This window comes from Mangifera indica, chromosome 1 (assembly GCF_011075055.1).
Source record: "Mangifera indica cultivar Alphonso chromosome 1, CATAS_Mindica_2.1, whole genome shotgun sequence".
NCBI classification, from domain to species: domain Eukaryota; kingdom Viridiplantae; phylum Streptophyta; class Magnoliopsida; order Sapindales; family Anacardiaceae; genus Mangifera; species Mangifera indica.
In genome coordinates, this window is record NC_058137.1 from 24,949,140 (window position 1) to 24,971,517 (window position 22,378).

At 33.1% G+C, this 22,378-nt stretch overlaps 2 protein-coding genes across 6 annotated transcripts; both read right to left on the reverse strand.

Annotated features, from left to right (window-relative positions):
- Positions 1–237: 237 nt before the first annotated feature.
- Positions 238–11,906, reverse strand: LOC123226187 (probable leucine-rich repeat receptor-like serine/threonine-protein kinase At3g14840). Of its 5 annotated transcripts, none has more exons than XM_044650717.1 (24): positions 11,681–11,906; positions 11,405–11,579; positions 11,225–11,296; positions 11,053–11,121; positions 9,385–9,456; positions 9,208–9,279; positions 8,995–9,066; positions 8,818–8,889; positions 8,660–8,731; positions 8,493–8,564; positions 8,334–8,405; positions 7,908–7,979; positions 7,747–7,812; positions 7,270–7,335; positions 7,103–7,138; positions 6,928–6,971; positions 3,567–3,943; positions 3,165–3,360; positions 2,584–2,727; positions 2,281–2,399; positions 1,876–2,086; positions 1,496–1,733; positions 1,180–1,327; positions 238–869 (listed from the first exon to the last, which is right to left on the reverse strand). In XM_044650717.1, exons 1-24 carry the CDS (start codon positions 11,769–11,771, stop codon positions 477–479), a joined length of 3,021 nt encoding a protein of 1,006 aa, XP_044506652.1. In that variant the 5' UTR covers positions 11,772–11,906; the 3' UTR covers positions 238–476. The 5 variants fall into 5 exon arrangements, with proteins under 5 accessions (XP_044506652.1, XP_044506642.1, XP_044506660.1 ...); XM_044650707.1 differs by having other exon boundaries at positions 2,281–2,405; XM_044650725.1 differs by lacking the exon at positions 8,660–8,731 and having other exon boundaries at positions 2,281–2,405.
- A 515-nt stretch (positions 11,907–12,421) lies between these two features.
- LOC123220167 (probable leucine-rich repeat receptor-like serine/threonine-protein kinase At3g14840) lies at positions 12,422–21,888 on the reverse strand. Its single transcript, XM_044642205.1, has 24 exons — positions 21,641–21,888; positions 21,358–21,532; positions 19,683–19,754; positions 19,525–19,593; positions 19,158–19,229; positions 18,982–19,053; positions 18,799–18,870; positions 18,617–18,688; positions 18,459–18,530; positions 18,290–18,361; positions 18,127–18,198; positions 17,709–17,780; positions 17,257–17,322; positions 16,755–16,820; positions 16,593–16,628; positions 16,418–16,461; positions 15,587–15,972; positions 15,165–15,363; positions 14,445–14,591; positions 14,195–14,313; positions 13,876–14,086; positions 13,531–13,768; positions 13,187–13,337; positions 12,422–12,961 (listed from the first exon to the last, which is right to left on the reverse strand). Exons 1-24 carry the CDS (start codon positions 21,735–21,737, stop codon positions 12,569–12,571), a joined length of 3,045 nt encoding a protein of 1,014 aa, XP_044498140.1. The 5' UTR covers positions 21,738–21,888; the 3' UTR covers positions 12,422–12,568.
- Between the last annotated feature and the right edge of the window lie 490 nt (positions 21,889–22,378).

Genomic DNA, 22,378 nt, shown 5'->3' on the forward strand with positions numbered 1-22,378 from the left:
TAATATATAGTCTAAAATATGAAACTTTACTAAATTATTTCATTGATAATTAGATCAATATGAAATCCAACTCATAATCTAGACTAGAATTACAATATCAAGATTTGATCCAATCATCATCTAATTGTTATAGCCACTTCACATGCAAGTGGGGGCTAATCTCTAATACTCTCACTCAAAACGGAAATAACAGTAAAATTATACGAATACATTTTTAAATACAGAAAATAAACATATAGATGATATGTTATCATGCGATTAGGTAATTATGGATAGCTGTAAATCCTTATAAACTTCTAATGCATTCTGTTTCAACTATTTTCACTTCTGATAAACTCAGAAATATTCAAAAGGAAAGTTAACAGAAAAAAGGAAACTCAACATGATATTATACTTGAACTTGTTTGAGGTGAAGATAGCTTGTCAAAGAAGCCAGCAAGCAGAGATAATTTGCACAGATTTGACATCTATAATGACTACTTTCTAGAGACCAGAAGATCTGTATCCCGATTGATTGGATAAAGATCGGCTTCAGATGTTGAAGAACCCGTCCACGGTCCATCCATATACAGACTATGGCTCTGGCTCCCCTTGTTAGTCTGTTCTCTGTTGTACTGAAAATAGCTTCTCATTGCTTCAAAGTTGGCCTCATCAATGGAGTCACTTGACCGCGGATCCCAGTCTAGAACAGAAGCCCTGCCTTCAAGCATGTTTACAACCAAAGACATTGTAGGCCTAACTGTGGCAGAGACACTAGTGCATAGGAGAGCCACACTGATCATCACCATCATTTCTTCTTTGTCAAAGTCTGACCCCAATCTTGGATCGATTAATTCCATTAATTTTCCTTTCTTTTTCAGGATATGAACCTGAAAAGACGTAAACCGAAACAAGATTAATGGCAAAACAGGCATTGTCGAAATTGATATAAGATAATAGTGATGATGTGATTAAAATTAAGTGGCCTAAGAACTCTATTTGATTATCCTTGATGAAGTCTGAGGATTTTATTCAAAGGGTTTCCAGGACTTTTCAAGTGAAAATGGTATCACCATGTCACCTTGGTGTGCTGCAAACATACTGCAAGTTTGGAATGTCACACAGCTTGCCAATATTCTAATGGTGAATGCAGCCAAATTGAAGAACAACAAGTGCAAGAATATATGAGACTAAAGTTACCCAATCTAAGAGATAAATTTCTCCCTTTGGCCAGAAACTACTGTTGCTTCTTCCGCTTATAATTTCTAGGGAAACAACTCCAAAGCTATAAACATCTGCTTTATCAGTTAAATAACCTCGCATTGCATATTCTGGTGCCATGTATCCGCTGCAAAATCATGATTGTAGCATTTAGTGAGGCATGTCTATTACTTCTAACATAGATGCCTAACATCCTCTATGAAAGATATTTATCTTTTTGAAACTTCACCCATACTGAGCTAAATTTATAGAAAAGGGAATGGATTGATAAGAAATTAGTCATCAATAAACTCACAGTGTTCCAGCAATTCGTGTGCTTATGTGTGTTTTTTCCTCTTCATCTAGCTTTGCCAAACCAAAGTCAGATATCTTAGCGTTTAGCTCTTTATCAAGAAGAACATTAGTGGCCTTGATGTCTCTGTGCACAATCTTTAACCTTGATTCTTCATGGAGATAAGCCAAACCTCTCGCTATACCAACACAGATCTTGTGCCTTGTTGGCCAATCCAACTTCAATTGATGTTCTTCTGGACCTTTAAACCACTAATAAACAAGCTTTAGAATCTGCTGACACATGCACAAGTATATGTGTGCTCTATAGATAAAAAGCTTAATTCAAAATTACAGTTTTATTGTAAAGCAAATATAGACTCTATATATAGTTGAAAATTTTACCAAATAAAGCTTGAGCAAGACTGTTATTTTCCATGTACTCGTAAATTAGCAATAATTGGTTTCCTTCCGTACAGCATCCATAAAGCTTTACAAGATTGGGATGTTGCAAAGCAGAAATCATGCCAATCTCATTCACAAACTCTCGATTTCCTTGCCGAGATTTCGATGATAGCTTCTTAACTGCAATTACAGTGCCATCTGCCAAAACACCCTGCATGTTTTAGAAATGCACTAAGATTCCTGTATTAAAAAACAAAAGGATACAATTACAGTGCTATCTGCCAAGATGCCCTGTACTGTTTGAGAAATGGAGAAAGATTCCTCTATAAATAAAACAAGACGAAAATAGTAGTTTTATGCTATTAGACAAAAACAAGTATTCATATACAACCTGTAATAAAGTACCTTGTAAACAGAACCAAAGCCACCTTCTCCAATCTTGAAAGCTACATCAAAGTTGTTTGTAGCAGCTTTAATTTGCCTTAAGGTAAAGGAACCAGTGTGCAAGTCCAGACCCTTTAGATCTGTGGCTGAAACTCGTTTAGACAAGAAAAAATTGTAAGAAAATTTCTTTATATTTCTGAATATATTTAGGGAGATTTTAAATGCATATTGATTATCCTCCACAACTGTATTTAGGAAAAAAAATTTGTGAATAAATTTAAGAACCGAAAATTTTAAGAAAATTGTTGGTAGCATTCCAAATACCCTGTTCCAGTGTACTCTTTTGTCTTGAACAGCCTTTCCATGAAAGGATACCCACAACCAGGATAATAGCAACCGCTGCAGCCACGATTCCGGCAACACCGCTAGCAGATATACTGCTTCTTTTTTCTAATGGAGGAGTGAATTCTGCTTTGTGAGGCATAAAGAAGTTATACAGGTAGGAGAATACACCATTTCAGGTAAAAACTCTTTTATATATTCAAGCTGGTCAGAACAAGAGAAAAAATAAAAAGAATGACTTTGTTGTTTAAGTATTAAATACTGGCTACCATAACACTTAAAATGAATTTGCTTAATCATCAGAATGACAATAAACATGAGTTGATATCCTCCTTGAACTCCTAAAAGCCATACTAAATAAAATGAAGCAATGAACACACTTTTGCTTCCTGTACAGTCAAATGTTTTAATAAAGAAATAGAGGTACAATTTAGTTGAAATTACTTAACTATAAGGAATTTGTAATATAGACATGAGTCAAGTAAATTTTTGTGAAATTCTATAGTACTTGCAAAAATCGAGTATCAAAGATAAGGAGAAACTTTGTGTAGTATTAAGCCTACCATGATCAAGAGAAATAGCTGATATAAGGGGACCATAAACTCCTTTAATTGGGATAGCAGTTGTTCCTTTCCCAGCCCAGATGAAACATACCTCCACAGTTTCATTGGTGACAGAAACATTAAATGATTTTATGATTGCCTTACCAATGCCGCCAGCTGCAACCTCAATATTGAAATCCTTCAAAACCAGTCTTCCCTGTAGTCATATTATTTGATTTAACTGAACTTTTCATGCAGGCAGTGGATATAAACAACAATCTAAGCACTGGTAGAAATTGAAATTTATATAGGCTAGTCTCCATTTTTATCTTTTGCCAGAATTCAGTCAAAAGGTTTAATCTTCAAAGTTGTATAAATATCAAGACATCTGTTGATAATTAGGAAGTAAAATGCAATAATCACCTGAATGTAAACATCAAATATGCGCCTGCCCAAGCTACTATATGTTTTGTCATCCGTGAACATGATTTCTGCAAAGTGGAGTTTTACTGTGTACATTCCATTTCCCAGACAAAATCCATAATAAGTTAGAGAGAGGGGAGAAAGCCGCGCTTGCATGTATAGGTGGGGATCTTTAATTGATAGTATGGAGGAGTTTTGCCCAATATATTTTTCCTTTAAGAGGGCATCATCCAAGAAGTAACCAGTGCTGCTATATGCCCAATTACTTTGGCTTAAGTAAAAGTATGAAGGTCCTGCTTGATTAATATCTGCTTCGTATGTAGTCCCATTAACAGTAACTTCTTTTCCGCCGCAATTAATATTAAGAGAGTACAAAGCTGGGACAAGAAAAAACAAAGTTAGTAACCATATATTAAACGCGAAAATAAATAAAACAAAATTCCAATTAAGAAGTACTGAATTCTTTTTTTGTCCTTTTAACCCTTGAAGGCAATGAATGGGGGACTACAAAGTCAAGACAAGAAGCTGATCGCCCTTTTGCTATTCCTTTAAAAATTATGGCATGCCCTGTAAGTCTAGAAGAGCCCGCTTGAACTTGTCTAAACAGCCTTTATAATGAAAGTTTGAATGAACTAGGATGTATTGATAAGCATAGTGTCAAAGGCAAAAAGCGTCAAAAGGCAATGAGAGGTCCTATTGCTTAAGGGAAAAAGGCAAAGCGAAGGCATGCTTTTTAACCAAAGGCAATTAAAAAATTCAATTTATTTTTATTTTATTTTGTTAGGATTGGAACATTTAACATCAATAGTAAGTCTCTATTATAAATATATTATTTAGGTTTTAAAAGAAGAGAGAGAAAAAAATATTAAGGTTTGTTAGTTAAATAGTCAATCTTAACTGATTGTGAAAGATCTTCGATGCCTCAAATAGTCCAAAAGTGGGAAGTCTCGAATTATTAACAATGGGAGACCCCAAACTTCTCCAATTATTTGGTTTATTTTTGTAATATTTTAATTAATGAAATAGTTTTAGTTTATTATATTTTTGTGTTTTGATTAAATAAGAGTTGAGTTCTTAACAAAATAATATTAGAGAAGTTCAATTTGGGTTTTTACTGTGATCCCAACGAGAGAAATGACCGGAGATAGATGAGGAAGTCGAAAAGTCTTCGATTGACGGTGGATCGTTGCTAAAAGGTTCTGTCAGAATGAGATCGGCTGGAGATAATGATGGTGAAAGGCAAATCGATATAAATTGACAAGACGACGATGACCGGAGTTCTGAAAGGTCGTCAAAGTCAATGCTAAGAAATGGCTTAAAAAAACAGAAAAAAGGGAAGGAAAGGAAGTAGCAAAAATAGTGAAGAAGAAAAAGAGAGGAGAAGAAAGAAGAAAAGAAAAAGACGAGGAGAAGAAAAGAGAAAGGAGAGAGAAAAGAAAAAAAAGAAAAAGGCAAAGAGAAGAAAGAAAGAAGAGAGGAGAGAGAAAAAAAGGCGAAAAACAGGTGGAGGGCATAGCTTTTCAGAAGGGTTGTTGGTTTGTCGGGAAAAGGAAAAAGAGGTTGTTGGTTTGCTGGGAAAACAAAAAGAGAAAGCAGAAGGTTAGTTTGTTGGGAAGAGATAAAAAAAAGGTGTGGGGCCATTTGGGAAAAATGGAGAGGTGGAAAAGAATTGACAGTGAGAGAGGCAAGTAGATGTGGAAAAATAAATAAACAAATAAATGATAAAAAATAAAAAAAATCAGAAAAAGAAAATTAAAAATAGAATAAAAAATCAATATATAAAAATCCATATTGAGAACAAGATGGTTTTGAAGGAAAGAGAAATGTTAGGATTGAGATACTTGTCTTGATAAGTCTCTATTATAAATATGCTAATTACGTTTCAAAAAAAGGGGAGAAAAAAATATTAAGGTATGTTATTGGGCAACCAATCTTGGTTGATTGTGGGAGGTTTCCAGCGCCTCAAATGGCAGAAAATAGGAGGTCTCAGACTCCTTGAATTGTTCAGAATGGAAGGCCCCAACTCTGAACTCCTCAAATTATTCGGTTTATTTTTGTAATTTTTTTATTAATGAAATAGTTTTAGTTTATTATATTTTTATATTTTAATTTTCTATTTTAGTTGAATAAGAGCTAGGTACCTAATAAAATGGTATAGTATCAGAGCGTACCATTATCATATCCAGTCAATCTTGTTCCAACAGAACCTTTTAGCGATGATCCACTGTCAACTGGTGACTTTTCGATAAAACCATTTTGTTAGAAACTTAGCTCTTATTCAACTAAAACAAAAAATTAAAATATAAAAATATAATAAACTAAAGCTATTTTATTAATCAAAAGATTACAAAGATAAATCGAATAATTTGAGAAGTTCGGGGCCTCCCATTTCTAACAATTCAAGAAGTCCGAGACCTCCCATTTTTTAGCCATTTGAGGTGTTGGAGACTTTCCACAATCAGCCAAGATTAGCTGTCTAACTAACAAACCCTAATATTTTTTTTCTCCCCCTCTTTTGAAACTTAAATAATATATTTATAATGAAAACTTATTATTGGATTGAAGACAAGTGTCCCAATCTTAATATATTTCTATTAAATTTAAATTATTCATTACTACATCAAATATAAAAATCTGACCGACAATTGCATCAATACTCTCATATTTGACAACAATTAGTTATTATATCTAGACTTCTTTGATGACCTCTATAAGGAATTAGTAAATCTATCTAACGACCTTAATCCAGTAACCTCTTTGACAACCCTCAAACTCACCGACAACCTCTTGGTAACTTTAAAACTCATTATTGACCTCTCAACAACCTTAGAATTTGTTAGTGATCTCTTCGACAACCTTGAACCTCAATGAAGACCTAAAAATTGACAATAACCCTTATATTACACTAAAAATTGCCCAAAACCTTCCTAAAAGCTTGAAACTGTGCCAAAAACTATCTAGAATATGTTGATAACCCTATAATCTAGTTGTAGATAACCTAGGTGATAATAAAATGAGCTTTTTCAGTGCTTAAAGTTTTTCCCAAGGCATCGAAAGAACACTAAAAGTAATCATCTTTGAACCACTGGTCGCCTTGAGCATACTCAAGGCGATGTGGCTATTGCCTTGAATAAAACAGTGCTTTAGCGTGCCTGAGGTGGGCCTTTGACAACTATGTTGATAAGAATGTATTCCTCATCCAACCACATCAAAATTTCCATTTCACAACAAGAACAACCAGATAAAAGTGGGTCTTAGTCTAACCAGCCATTGCTATATAGTGTATTGCAGTATAATTGTCAAAAAAAGGAACATAAACATGCAGTAAATCCAGATAAAAATATTTGACATTTCAACTTACGTTTTGGACAATGGGAGCTCCTTAAACATGAAAGAATTCCAGTCCTGGAAAATTAAATGAAAGATAGAGGTTAGTATCATAACCACATGATATATCATTGAATTGCATTTAAATGACAAGAAAATATCAAAATGTTTTTTGATGCATGCTACTGGAAGATAAATGTAGAACTTACGGGTCATTGGCCTTATCTGAGCTTGCGAACAAGTTCCTGCAGAAATGATAAAAATATAAGTCTCAGAATTTAGAAGACATTGCACTAGTTTCCTAGTAGTTCTGAATAGTGTAGCAGAGTTGATAATCCAGTGCTTAGGGTTCTAATTAGTAAAATAGTATTCTTACACAGCTCCATTTTGGCAGTTTGACACCTCTGAGAGTCCAGCAGTGAACTTGTTATAGGAAAGATCACTGCCACAGAAATTTCAGTGTGATTCATTATATTTAAGAGTGCACCTTAATGTGTATGGAACAGTTGTTGCATATTTAATGTCACTTACCGAAAACTCATTTTTTCAGAGACCAAGAAATACTTCAGTTATTTTGAGCATGCAATGTGCATCAACTCTAATATTCATAGAAAGAAAGGAAAGTGGAAACGGTCTTTCCTTCACTTACGAATTCAGTTTGCAAATCATGTAAAGAGCTTAAATTTGTAAGGACCTCCAACACGTTGGCGGTTACTATAGCACAATCAGAAGTCATGAAGAGACCAGAGTCCACATATATTACCAGATTATGTTAACAGGTTTCAGAAGTGATACATCAAGATTCTTTAGAATAATGTTCAACAAATGATACAGATGCAGAAGAGAAACTTACGTTTTCTTTGGAGATTTCACCAGCCACCCAGGCACCTCTCCAGTTAGCAAGTTTCTGGTTAAAAATCTAAATAAAATGAACATAAAAAATTGTTGATGATTAGGCAGTGCATCCATTGAATCAGTTTGGGAAAAAAATCACATTAAAAACAATATGCTTACATGTAAGTCGCAATTTGTAAACCAGTAAAGTTGCTAGGGATCACTCCACTTAGTTTGTTAAAGCTGAGATCTCTGCAAGAGAAAACATAGCGTTTAGCTGATTTGTCCAAGCAAATTTACTCAGTGAAGCCCTAGCTAATAACATGGCAGAGCAAGTGAAGCTTAGCATTTAAAGAAAGAAACCATCTATGAAGCAAAACCATGTGAATTTAGCTGATATTTTGCTGATTAAATTGTTCTATACACTCATCTGAGGGTCCTTCAGTTTTTTAAAAAACTGAATTGAATCCTTTTGCTGAAAAAAAAGAAAGTCCATGGAAATCTGAGCTATGCATGTACAAACAACCTTGAAGTGGTGGAGAATTTTCTATTGATGTTGTTCTTTGATCTTGTAAAGAATGAAAAGAAAACAAAGAGTGAACTAACAAGGTCTGCAAATTTGTAAGGTTTGCAAGAGATAATGGTATTTCTCCAATGAGGTTGCAACTTCTCAAAATCCTGTAACACAACCAAATATTATCACTTGAGAATTTCCAGCAGATAGAATGTCAACAAAATGTGTTGTCACTGAATCGATTTACTTACAGTATCTCCAGATTAATCAAGTTTTCAAGTGATGGGAAAGGCACATCGTTTCCATTCAAGTCACTAATTCTCCTGCATATTGAAGTTCAACCAAGAACAAGTCTAATATAATCCAACATACATGATATAATGAAGATAAATGAGCAGAAATATTAAACCACTCTTACAACTCAATTAGATTTTCCAAAGCAGAAATGCCAGAAGGAATTGGACCTTCCAAACCACTTCCATGAATATATCTGTTGTACCACTTCAATTTAATTGGGTGACCAAAATATAATTAATACAAATTTAGCAATAAACCCATAAAGAACAAAGCTCTTACAATTTTGTAAGGTTTGTCCAGTTCTGAATAAAATCAGGTATTGGTCCAACGAAGTTGTTATCGCCAATTCGACTGCATAAAGTTAAGAAAAAAGAATTATATTTTAACTAAATTAAAAATCAACTTGAGCTTATAAAAGGCCTTGAAAGAGTAACAGAAATTATAAGCTTATCTTACAAGTCCTTCAGTGTGGTCAAGTTAGCAAATGTTTTTGGCAATTCCCCAGTAAAATTGTTCGAGGTAAGAAGGCTATAGCAACAACAATAACAGCAAAAATCAATTTAAGCGTTCAAATACTCATAAAATCAACCAAATTAAGTAGAGGGAAAATGTCCTTTCTTCAATTTCTCTTTTGGAATAAAATGCAAAAATATAGATTCATCTTCTTACAGTCTTTCAATGCTGGGCAAAAATCCAAGCTGCGGAGGCAAAACTCCTGAAAATTGATTGAACTCCAAAATTCTGCACGTTTATCGTACGTACATAAATATGACCACTTAACAACAAGATTCCTCTAAATTCTTTGAAATTGACAAGCAGCAAAAGATTGAGAAAATAAAAACTCACAAATCTTTAAGCGTTGTAACATTTGCAAGAGCTTCTGGAATTCGACCAGTTAAGCGGTTTCCAAGAAGGGATCTGAAACATCACAACCCAATGAGTTTATTAGTCTGAAACGCCAAAAATGCATATCAATTTTGCATTTTCCATTGACAACCAATTCTAAATTTAACTGTTGATTTCTTATAATCCACTACTTTAGTCATTTTAAATGTCTCAACAAGTTAGAATTTTGATGGGTGGAGTGTGGCACCACTAGAAAGACTGTTTATGGAGACACAAGCTTGACGCTAAGAAAACCAATCCCTCCGTCGCTGTAAATACCCCGGCCCAATAATGGGTACCTGCAACGCATCGAAGCATCATGGTTGGGAGGCCAAGCTAGTTTGGAACAGGAGTTAGACACACCATTGTATTAAAATTGGTACGAAACAGTCTTAAGATATTATTTTATTATTGTTGGTTTAAAAAAATTGTACTCTAGGATATAACATCCGAAAAAAAAAAAAAATAATTTTTTATATACGGTATAATACGTGCTTCATTTACCGTAATTGTTCGTCTGGATTCAATTAATTTCTTCAACTTTCTCAATCCTTCAAAATTTCCAGCACCACCTTGCGTTGGGGCTACGTTTCAATGCCTAGTGACAGCGAAAGTCAGTTTGACTTGTCCCGACGCCACCATGGTTTGACAAAACAGTTGAATTATTTATACTGGCAAAGGACCACGTTTCACCCAAGTTTTACTTAAATATCAAAAATATATTCACATTAATCAAAAAATTTAAATACTAACTTATAAATTAACTTTTATTAAAACTTTTTTATTAGAATCAAAGTAAAATCGCTATTTTATTATTAAACATTAAATCTTCAAACATTTCTATCATTTGTCTCTCTTAATCTAAAAAATCTAAAATTTTTTTTAAATTAAATTTTGAAAAACGGTATTCCCCCTAGGGTTTTTTTTTTTTATCTCTGACAATCACATGCCCTTCCTATCGTTGGTTGATGTTTCCACCATCTTTTTCTCCAACCATAGACGTTCATTGGACCAATTTCATCGAACAAAGATGAACTATCCTCATTTGACGAAATTGATCCGATGGGAACATTGGCTGAGGGAGAAAAAGATGGTGAAAACACCGATTAATGGTAGGAAATACAATTGGTTATCGAAGATTGAAAAACTTACCCTTGGGGGGAATACAATTTTTTAAAATTTATTATTAGTTTTTTAAATTAAAAAGAGAAAATGATATAAATTTTTAAGGTTTTAAAGTTTAAAGATAAAATAATGATTTTACCTTTATTCCTAACAAAAAATTCTAATAAAAGTTAGTTTATGAATGGATATTTGAATTTGTTATTTACTATATGTATGTTTTTAAGATTAGAGTAAAATTTGAATGGTAAATAATCATTTGGCTTTTGTTTATGCATTTTTTAATATATAATTGAGTATATAAATTATATCTTATTATATAATTAAATAATTTTAAATTAAAGATAAATAAGATGTAAATATATAATAATATATTATTTATATAAAGAATTATATACTTTAAAATATGTGTATATAATATTGATGTATCGGTTTTAACCAAATTATAAAACAAAGTTGTTCTATACAAAAAAAAATTCCTTTGGAAAGAAAGAGAGAAGGTCGTACATGAAGACAAGCTGCAGGGAGCTCCATTCCGACGGGATTGGACCAGAAAGATAGTTGCGAGCGAGGTCACTTGAGAAGACAGTTAAGTTCGTTATTAGATTTCATGACTATCTGATCAAATGGGAATTTCGGAAATGATGAGGGGTAAAAATGGAATTGTGATGGAACTTACATCTTTCGGAGGAAACGGAGGGTGGCCAATTCCGGCGGGAGAGTGCCTGGGAGATTCTGAGACTTCAGCATTCTGTATTTAAAAATCAATTAATTAAAAATAAATAAATAAAATAAAATAATAGTATAATTAATCTTCATTAGTTAATGGAGAAGAAAGAGAGCGAAAGAGAGAATATACATGCTGACAACATGGCAAACAGTGGCATTGGAGAATGAGCAATCGCATCCGACTTTATTCTCAGATCCTTTCACTTGAGCCTCTGGATGCCAGCTCTTTTCTTTACTGCATGGATCCACATTGAAATTCCAATCCTTCTTGCCCAGCGTCTTTGCTATCTCTTTTAAAGCTTTCACTGTAAATTTAAAAAAAAAAAAACTGCACAACTATTATTCATTTCTTTGTGAGAAAAATTTGTGCGAGTAATATTACTGAAAATAATATAAAAAAGATAACCTTCACTGTCCGGCAAGCGGGCTGCTCCAGAAGCAAAAGCTGGGAAGCCAAAGGCAGAAATAAGTGAAAGGAAAAGGAGAAAATGAAACATGTTTTAGTTTTATTAATGTTGCTGTTGAAGAAATGATATAAGTAGCGCTTTGTATGAATTTGAACAGGAGAGATGAAAAGGGAAGCCGAATTTGATGCCTGGATAAGACCTCGAAGGCTACATTGCTCAATCAGGGGAAGAAAACAGAGACGTAGACCTTGACGAAGACAACCCAGTTCTCACGCACGCTCTCGTTAAAGCGAATTAATGTGGGTATATACATGATTACCTATAAATTTTCGTGTTTCACTGATTTGTCTTGGTCAACATCCTCTTTTTTTCTTTTTTTTTCTATTGAAAAGGTAAGCTGGCCCAAGACTCTTGCACCTCTGGTCCCTTTGTTAGGCTTCTTTCACCTTTACAAACTTTCTTACTTCCACCTCTGGTCCCTTTGTTAGGCTTCTTGCACCTCTGGCCCAGATTTTTGACCCTTGGAATTAGAAATCTAAGTATTTTTTTAAATCCTTTTTTATAATTTTAGTTTTGATGCTCTCCTCCTATTTTGAGTTTTATTGTTTCTCATTTTATTACCATTCAAACCAAAATAATAATCCACAATTTTCACTCAATTATTTTAGTATTTTTTTATTATAAATAACCAAATATAATAATTATTTATATATATTAATTTTTATTTAATAAAATAATAATTTATATCAAATAATTTTTTAAATAATTTATTCTTTCAATAGTCTTTTATTTTTTAACGTAAAAAATTACTCCAACCAAATTAACTCTAAATTGTATACAATTGTATTACCTTAACATGCTTTCATGTTTCAACTATTTTCTAATCACTAGTTTCCAGCAACCAAATAATCCGAATCAATATTGACTGGGTAAAGATCAGATGCAGATGTCGAAGAACCCGTCCACAGCTTGTCAGTCGACTTACTCTGGCTCTGGCTCTCGTTATTGGATTGTTCTCTACTGCATTTATAATAGTTTCGCATTGCTTCGAACTTGGCCTCTTCAATGGAGTCACTAGAGCGTGGAATCGACTCTGGAACAGCAGCCCATCCTTCAAGCATGCTTACAACTTCAGACATTGTCGGCCTAACAGCAGAAGAGGTAGCAGTGCATAGAAGGGCCACATTGATCACCGCCATCACTTCTTTCTCATTAAAGTCCGAGCCCAACCTTGGATCGACTAGCTCCATCAAGTTTTCTTCTTCTTTTAAGACATGAACCTGAAGAGGGTAAATTGAAACAAGACTAGCGGTAAAATACCTTGTTACCGTAGAATTTGATATAGGATTAGCTGTAATGTGATCAAAATTAAGAGCACAAGAGCTGCATTTGATTATCGTTCACAAAGTCTGAGCATTTCTTTCAAAAAATGAGAATATTCTAATGGTGACTGCAGCCATAATTAATAATAACAAATGCAACAAAGAAAGAGAATTAAAGTTTACCCAATCAAGAAGATATGCTCTTTCCTCTTTTGGTCGGAAACTACCATTGCTTCTTCCGCTAACAATTTCCAAGGCAACGACTCCAAAGCTATACACGTCTGCTTTATCAGTTAAATAACCTCGCATTGCATATTCTGGTGCCATGTACCCACTGCAAAATCGGGTGTATAAAATTCAGTTAGGCATGCATATAACTTGTAGGCTTAATAGCCTACAATACAGATGTTTGTCTTCTTTTGATTTCAACTCTTTCATACTGATTACTGAGCTCAATTTACCGACTTCTTACAAGATGGAAACGGGAACTTGTTTTTAACAAATTAGTATGCAGCAAATTAACTCACAGTGTTCCAGCAATTCTAGTACTTATGTGGGTGTTTTCCTCCTCATCTAGTTTGGCCAAACCAAAATCAGATATCTTGGGATTCAGGTCCTTATCAAGAAGCACATTAGTGGCCTTGATGTCTCTGTGGACAATCTTCAACCTTGATTCTCCATGGAGATGAGCCAAACCCCTTGCTATACCCACACAGATCTTGTGCCTTGTTGGCCAATCCATTTTCAACTGATGCTCTTCTGGACCTTTAAACCACCAATAAACAAGATTTAGAATCCACTGAAACATGCATGTGTATATGTTTGATCAACAGATAAAGCGAATATAGACTTCATATATCGTTGAGACTTACCAAATAAAGCTCGAGCAAGGCTGTTATTTTCCAGGTACTCATAAATTAGCATTAATTGGTTTCCCTCAACACAACATCCATGAAGCTTTACAAGATTTGGGTGTTGCAAAGCAGAAATCATGCCAATCTCATTCACAAACTCTCGATTTCCTTGCTTTGATTTGGAAGATAGCTGCTTAACAGCAATTACAGTACCATCAGCCAGGGTGCCCTGCATATTTAAGAAGAAATGAAGAAGATTTCTGCATTAAAGGAATACAAGAACAGTAGTTACATGTAATAAAGAGAAAGTGATTATCAAGTGCAGGTAATGTAATACCTTGTAAACTGGACCAAAGCCACCTTCTCCAATCTTGTGAGCTACATCAAAGTTGTTTGTCGCACCTTTAATTTGCCTCAGAGTAAAGGAACCCGTATGCAAGTCCAGACCCTTGAGCTCTGTGGAAGAAACAAGGTTAGATAAGAAAAATGTGTACTGATCATCCTCCACTACTGTATACAGTAAAAAATATGCAAATAAATTAAAGAACTGAGAATTACAAGTAAAAAGTTAATGGCGTTCAAAATACCTTGCTCCAATGTACTCTCCCATCTCAGACAGCCTTTCCACCAAAGGATAACCAAAATCAGGAAAATAGTAACCACTGCTCCAGCCACAATTCCAACGATTGTCCCAGCAGATATACTACTACTATTTTCTGAAGGGGAGTACTGCTCTTTTCTTCTGATGGGGGAGTGAATTCTGCTTGGTGAGAAACAAAGAAGATATCAAAATGGGAGAATACATCATTCCAGGCAAAAACTCTTACATATAAGTTGATAATAACAAGAGAAAAAAAATAAAAAAATAGATTCCAAATATTAAAGGTGATAGGGCGGGAAAAACCATTCATTTTAAATATTAAATACAAGCTATTATAACACTTAAAATGAATTTGTTTAAACATTAGAAAGATAATAAAAAACAACGGTGGCAATCCTCCTTAAATTCCTAAAAATCAAACCAAATAAATGATGTAATGAACACACTTTTGGTTTATGGACAAGTCAAAGGCTCTATTTAAATGCTTTAAAAGGAAATGAAATGGTTTTATTTGTTCAATTATGTTCTCCAATCACATTAAGGAGGAAATGCAAGTACTATTTAAAAAATTACTTAACTGTTAAGGAATTTATAACCCAGACATGAATCCAGGAATTTTTTGCTTAATTCTATAACTCTTGCAGAATTTAAAAAAAAAAAAAGGTTATCACAGATAAGGAGAAGCAGTGTCTAGTATTAAACCAACCAGCATCAACAGAAATGGCTGATATAAGAGGACCATAAACTCCTTTTATGGGGAGAGCAGTTGTTCCTTTCCCAGCCCAGATGAAACGGATCTCTACAGTATTGCTGGTGACAGAAACATTAAATATCGGTTTCATAATTTCCTTACCAACACCGCCAGCTGCAACCTTGATATTAAAATCCTTGAGCACCAGCTTTCCCTGAGATGATTATTGCCAATTAACTTAACTTTTCATGCATGCAGTGGATATTATTTTAGATTTCAGCTTTAACAACATTTTAAACACTGGTAGAAATAAACACACACATGCGCGCACTAGTCTCCACAATTTATCATTTGCCAAAATATTCAATAAAAATCATTAAAGGTTGGTAAATACCAAAACCTTTTTTCATGGTTAGGAAGTATAATGCAACAGTCACCTGAATGTAAACATCAAATATGCGCCTGCCCAAGCTGCTATATGTTTCGTCATCAGGGAACATTATCTCTGCAAAGTGGAGTTTGACTGTGTAGTTTCCATTTCCCAGACAAAATCCATAATAGGTAAGAGACAGGGGAGAAAGACGGGCTTGCTTGTATAGCTGGGCCTTGGAATCATTAATTGACAGTACAGATGTATTTTCCCAAATATAAGTTTCTGCAGATTGGGCATCCAGGAAGTGGCCAGTGGAGCTAAATCCCCAATAAGTTCTACTAGTGAAGAATTTTGAAGGTCCGGCTTTATCTGTATCAGCTTCATATGTGGTATTTCCATCAACAATCACTTCTTTCCCTCCACAATTAATATGAAGATGGTAGTTCAAAGCTTGGAAGAAAAACAACAGTTTAGTAACCATTGAACAAGAAAATAACAACAAAAAAATTTCAATGTACTAAAATCTTTCTTCTTCATTTTGACTCTGGCAGGCCTTGGAGGAGAACTACAAATTCAAAACAATAAAACCGATGACCTTGTTGCTATTCCTTTAAAATTTCTGGTATTCATATTTTTCCACTAAGTCTAGAAGAGTACCCTCATGGACTTGTCTGAACACTCTCTTCATAGTAAAGACAAACCAACCACAGCATAACTTTTTATTTAACTAAAAGATCAACCGGATACAAGTAGGTTCCATTCTAACCAGCCATGGCTAAACAGACTATTGTTATATCAATTTAAATTAAAAAAAAAAAGGAATATAAACAAGCAGCACATCAAGAAAAACACAATAGTCTAGAAATGTGAAAAAAAAATTGAAATTTCAACGTACTTTTTGGACAATTGGAGCTCTTCAAACATGAAACAATTCCTGTTCTAGAAAATTAAATGTAAGGTAGAGGTTAGCATCATAACCATGTAACATATCATTGAATCTCATTTAAATTACAAGAAAAAAATAAAAACATTTTTAATGCGAGTTATTGGAAGATGAATGTGCAACTTACATGTCATTGGCCTTAGAAGAGCTCGCAAACAAGTTCCTAAAAAACAATAAAAATATAAAACTGAGAATTTGGAAGACATTACACTAGTTTAATAGTTGTGAAAGTGTAGCAGAGTTTATAATCCAGTGCTTAAGGTTCAACTTAGTAAGATAGTATTCTCACACATCTTCACTTTGGCAGTGTGTCACCTCTGAGAGTCCAGCAGTGAAATTATTATAAGAAAGATCACTGCCACAGAAATTTCAATGTGATTCATTATCTTAAAGCGTGCAACTTAACTGGGATGAAAAAAATAATTAATAAACCATAATCTAAAAATGTTTATGGAAGTGTTGTTATAATTTTAATTTAAGTTTCCACAATCTCATTTTTCATAAAGCAAGAGAGACTTCAGTTATTTTGAAAGGAAAATAGAAATGGCATTATGCTTCACTTGTGAATGCAGTTCCATAATGACAGCCTCCGCACTGGCAGTTAGGATAGCATAATCAGAATTCATGGATAGATACAGAGTCCATATTTGAAACCAGACTATGTTAACAGGCTTCACAGGATTTGATGTGCAAATGAACATAAGAATACAATAGTTTCAGAAGTGATACATCAAGATTCTATAGCATAATTGTTCAACAAAATATAGAGGGCACGTGGAAGAGAAATTTACACTTTCTTTCGTGATTTCACCAACAAATCAGGCACCGCTCCGGTTAGAAAGTTGCTGGTTAAATATCTAATCAAGATGAATATAAAAAGTTCAGTAAAAACGTTCTTCTCTCCGTTAAAGAACACATAAGGATAATTAAGTATTATTATCCATACCAACAGCGGACACGCAACATAAGAAAGATAGATTGATAATTTTACACAATTATAACTCAAACACACCACTCATTTTTCAGTTTCAATAGCAACAAATTCTAAAATCCTACCACAAACAGATGTAAGTTGGGCCACTTATTATACATGGTAACATTCAACCACCAAAATTGAAGTGTAAATTTCAGTTGCTTTGATCAATTCCCTGTTCTATTGTTAAAATTCATATGTTGATAATCAGGCAATACCATTCACTGTATCAGTTTGGAAACCGAAATCAGATCAAAATGATATGCTTACATGTAAGTTGCAATTGGTTGACTGGCAGAGATGTTTGGGATCACTCCACTAAGCTTGTTAAAGCTTAGATCTCTGCAAGAGAAAATGTAGCGTTAAGCTAATATGTCTGAGCAAACTTATACAGCAAAGCCCAAATAATTTGGCAGAGCATGTTAAACCAAGCATATAAAGAAATAAAACATCTTGTTGAAAACTCATATGAATTTAGCTGATATTTTTCTCATTAACTAGGTCTATACACACAAACACCACCTGAGGGCCCTCTAGTTTTTTAATAGCCTGAATTGAATCCTTTTGCCATAAGAGCACATGAAAAACTGAGCTACACATGTGCAAACAACTTGAAGTGGTAGAGAGTTTTCTAGAATTGTTCTTTTATCTCAAATAGAATTGAAAAGAAAACAAAGAGTTTACTAACAAAGTTTTCAAATTTGTAAAATTGCCGAGATATAATGGTATTTCTCCAAAGAGGTTGCAACTTCTCAATATCCTGTAACACAACCACATGTCGTCACTTTCAACTTTCCATAAGATACATATATTTTCTACTAAATGTGTAGTCACTAAATCAATTTACTTACAGTGTCCCCAAATTGGTCAAGTTTTCAAGCAGTGGAAAACTTGAATCATTTCCATTCAAGTCACTGATTATCCTGCATATTGAAATTCAACCAAGAACAAGTCTAACATAAATCCAAAAATACATGTCATAATTAAAAGAATTGACTTGCAACATTGAACCAGACTTACAGGTCAGTTAAATTTTTCAAATCAGCAAGGCTAGAAGGAATTGGACCCTCCAAACCACTTCCCTGAATAACTCTGCTGACACATTTTAATTTGATTAGGTGACAGTAATAATTGATTACAAATTTCTTACCACAAATGATAAACAATAAAGCTCTCACAGTCTTCTAAGGTTTGTCCAGTTCTGAATAAATTCGGGTATCTTCCCACTAAAGTTGTTATCACCAATTCGACTATATCAAGTTGAGAAAAAGAAAAGAACAGAAATCTTATTTAATGCAATAAATAACCAACTTGAGCTTATTATAAAACCTCGAAAAAGTAATAAACATCATAAGCTTACAACTCCTGCAGTGTGATCAAATTAGAAAATGTTTTTGGCAATTCCCCAGTGAAATTGTTTGAGGTAAGATGCCTATAGCAACAACAATAACAACAAAGGTTAATCTAAATACCCAAATACAAGTAAAATTTACTAACTTAAGTAAAGTGAAAATGTAAAATATTGATTCATTATCCTACTTACAATCTTTCTAGGCTTGATAAATTTCCAAGCTCTTCAGGCAAAACTCCTGAAAACTGATTGAACTCCAGAACTCTATACATTTATAATAGATATATAAGAATGATTTGACCACAAGATTGATAAAACTTCTCCTCAAATTGATAAGCAACAAGATAATTGGAAAAAGAAAGACTCACAAACTTTTGAGCGTGCTAATATTTGCAATATCTTTTGGAATTGAACCTGTTAACCGGTTTCCAAGAAGGGAACTGAAACCACACCACCCAATTCTTATCAGTCTCACAAACACAAAACAATACATATGAATTTTTTGTTTTCCACTGACAACAAATTCTAAGTTTGGCTCAAGACCATCTCAAAGTATGGACCTTTTTTTAACTAATTAGTATGTCCATTTTGATTCACAAGAATGATTCAAAAATAAGTATGAACAACCTAAAACTTTTAATATATGGATCAATGACCAATAATTAACTGTTAACTTAGAAAAATTTTAAATTCAAAGTCAATAATATTTATGGAGAGAAAGAGAAGAAAACATACATGCTGACGAGTGGGAGGGAGCTCCATACTGGCGGGATTGGGCCACTGAGATAGTTGCGAGAGACGTCACTGTGAAGAGAGACATTGTAAACTGTAATTTAGGAAATTCTGAGGGGTAAAATTGGAATGATAAAAGTTAGAGTAATAGTTACGCTTACAATTGTTGGAGAAAAGGGAGTCTGGTCAAGTTTGGCGGGAGAGTGCCGGTCAGATTTCCAGACTTGAGCACTCTGTAATTTTAAGTATTAACAATTAAAAAAAAAAAAGAAAAAGAAAATTTTCACGCTTCTCAACTATAATCACTTTTTATTAGTGAATGAATACGACTCGAGGGAGTGCTAGATTTAAAAAGCTTTAATTAAACTAAATTATCTCTAATAATCAATTGAAAGAAGTTAGAGTGAAATTAACATCTCAATATCAATTTTTGAGTAATAACTTTAACCCATTAATTAATATAAAATTTTTAATTTTTAATTTTACATGTTATAATAACAAAAACTTACAACTAATTATACGGTAATAATGTTAAATACACATATTTTTTATATAAAATTTAAATATATAGATAATATATTATCATATTATTAAATATTATTTTATTTTTAATATAAAATTATTTATTTAAATAATATTATATTTTTATGTGCCAAAAATATGATAAATTACTATGTGCCATCAAAGGTTTTGGAAAACCATAAGGTCAATTATTTGAAAACTTTTAGTCAAAATACCCACCTAAACATATGTATTTTCATAGAAAGGTCAAAGGGTTTATTCCCTCCTCCCAAAGGACTATTTCCTTTACAAGTTTTAATGTGTTCTCAAAATCATACATACGAAATTTGAAAAACTAAAAGTCTCTCCTATAGGCTAATTATTATTTCATTAATAATATTTAAAAAATATAAAATTTACTAATAATATTAAAAAAATATAAAATTCATTATATTTCCCTCCATATTTTTTAAAATTAATAACTTCATCCTTGTCTAAAGTTTTATAACTTTCAAAAGAAATATTTTCCCTCCCCCCCTCTCTCCCAACCCTAAAACCTAAGGTTCATTTTTCATAGGCTTTTTGGCCACTATCTCTGGCCATCAAAAAAAACGCTTCAACCCACCATCTCATCAGCCATCCTTCATTTCTCTGAAACTTCTAGATGATGCAATAAAGACACATCTTTGTTGACTCTATTGATTCATTTGGAATCGACAAAAACATGTTTTCATTGCTTCTTCTCTCATCGAAAGTGAATATCTGGTGGCCGAAAAGCATCTGAAAAATAAACCTTGGGTTTTTGGGGGAAAAATGTTATTTTTGAAAATTAGAGGTAGAGGTAAAGTTGTTAGTTTTTAAATCTGAGGGAGAGAGAGAACAATAATGAATTTTATATTTTTTTGAATATTATTAATGAAATAACGATTTTACTTTTATCTCTTTTAAGTTAAGTTAGTCTATAGATGAACTTTTGGTTTTTCGAACCCCGCAAGTGTGACTTTTCAAATTTTGTAAAACTGTGGTATTTCTCAAATTCAGTGTTAATAACAAGCAGTGATATCTTAACTAGTTGACTTAAATAAATTTCGAGTAATGTTATATGTATAATTTTATATATAAATAATAATATATCATCATGTGATTAGACAATTAAAAATTAAAAATAAAACATCTAATCACATAGTAACACATCATTATTTATGCACAAAAATTATCCATATACTATTAGCCATAAATTTTCTATCCAGATTCTCCGTAGATTCCAATATACAGTAATTAATATCTGGTTAGATACGAAAGTATGGAGAAAAGGAATGGAGTAGAAGAAAATACATGGAGACTACATGGCAAAGAGTGCCACTGGAGAAGGAGCAATCGCAGCTGACATTTTTCTCAGATCCATTATCTTGGGTTTCTGCAACCCAACTCTTTTCTTGACTGCATGGATTTACATTGAAATTCCAGTCTTTTTTGCCTAGTGACTCTGCTATATCTTTTAAAGCTTCCACTGTATGTAGGAAAAAAAATATGTAGACGAATTAATTAATTTATAAACGACGACGCAAAATTGAAGTAACATACAGTACTCTTTAAAAGTAAAAAAAAAAATCGTTACCTTCACTGTTTTCCAAAAGAGGGGCTCCAGAAGCAAAAATTGTGAGGCAAAAGGCACAAACAAGTGAAAGGAAAAGGAGACGATGATGAAATAACATCCTTTAATCTTGTGTACGTTGCAGAAAAAATATATCAAAAGATGCAGGAGTTTGCAGAGGGGAGAGATGGTGAGAAAGATTGCATTAAATACATGAAAATGAGTTAGAAGGAAGGAACACAGGAAAGAGAGGGATACTGCCAGCGCTAGCCGCCAGGCAGGAGTAGACCTTGACGAAGGAAAACTCAAAACGAATTTTAAAAGGCGTGTTTTTTTTTTTTCTCTGGGAAATTAATTGAAGAATGTTATAAAATATTTTATAACCCGCCAGAAAAAAGACCTATTAGAATTTACATCATGTTTGTATAAATAAAATGATATTTCTTTATTATTGTTTTATTTTATGTAATTAGATTAATATCCTGAAGATGGTCGAATCATGATAAAAAAAACAATGTAAGTCATTAATTATGAAAACCCTATATGTACGTATAGTAACTATTTTAAAAATATCCGTAATTTTGATATTATTTTGATTGAGGGCACAAATATTATAATTATGAGTATCGTAGTGTTAAACGATAATAATGAAAGATATTGACAAATCTAATATGTTAAGATTATTTATTAACAGTATGATATAAACATGTGGGTGCATATTAGATAGACGTGTTTATCAGACTAATCCGTCAAGAGAATTTC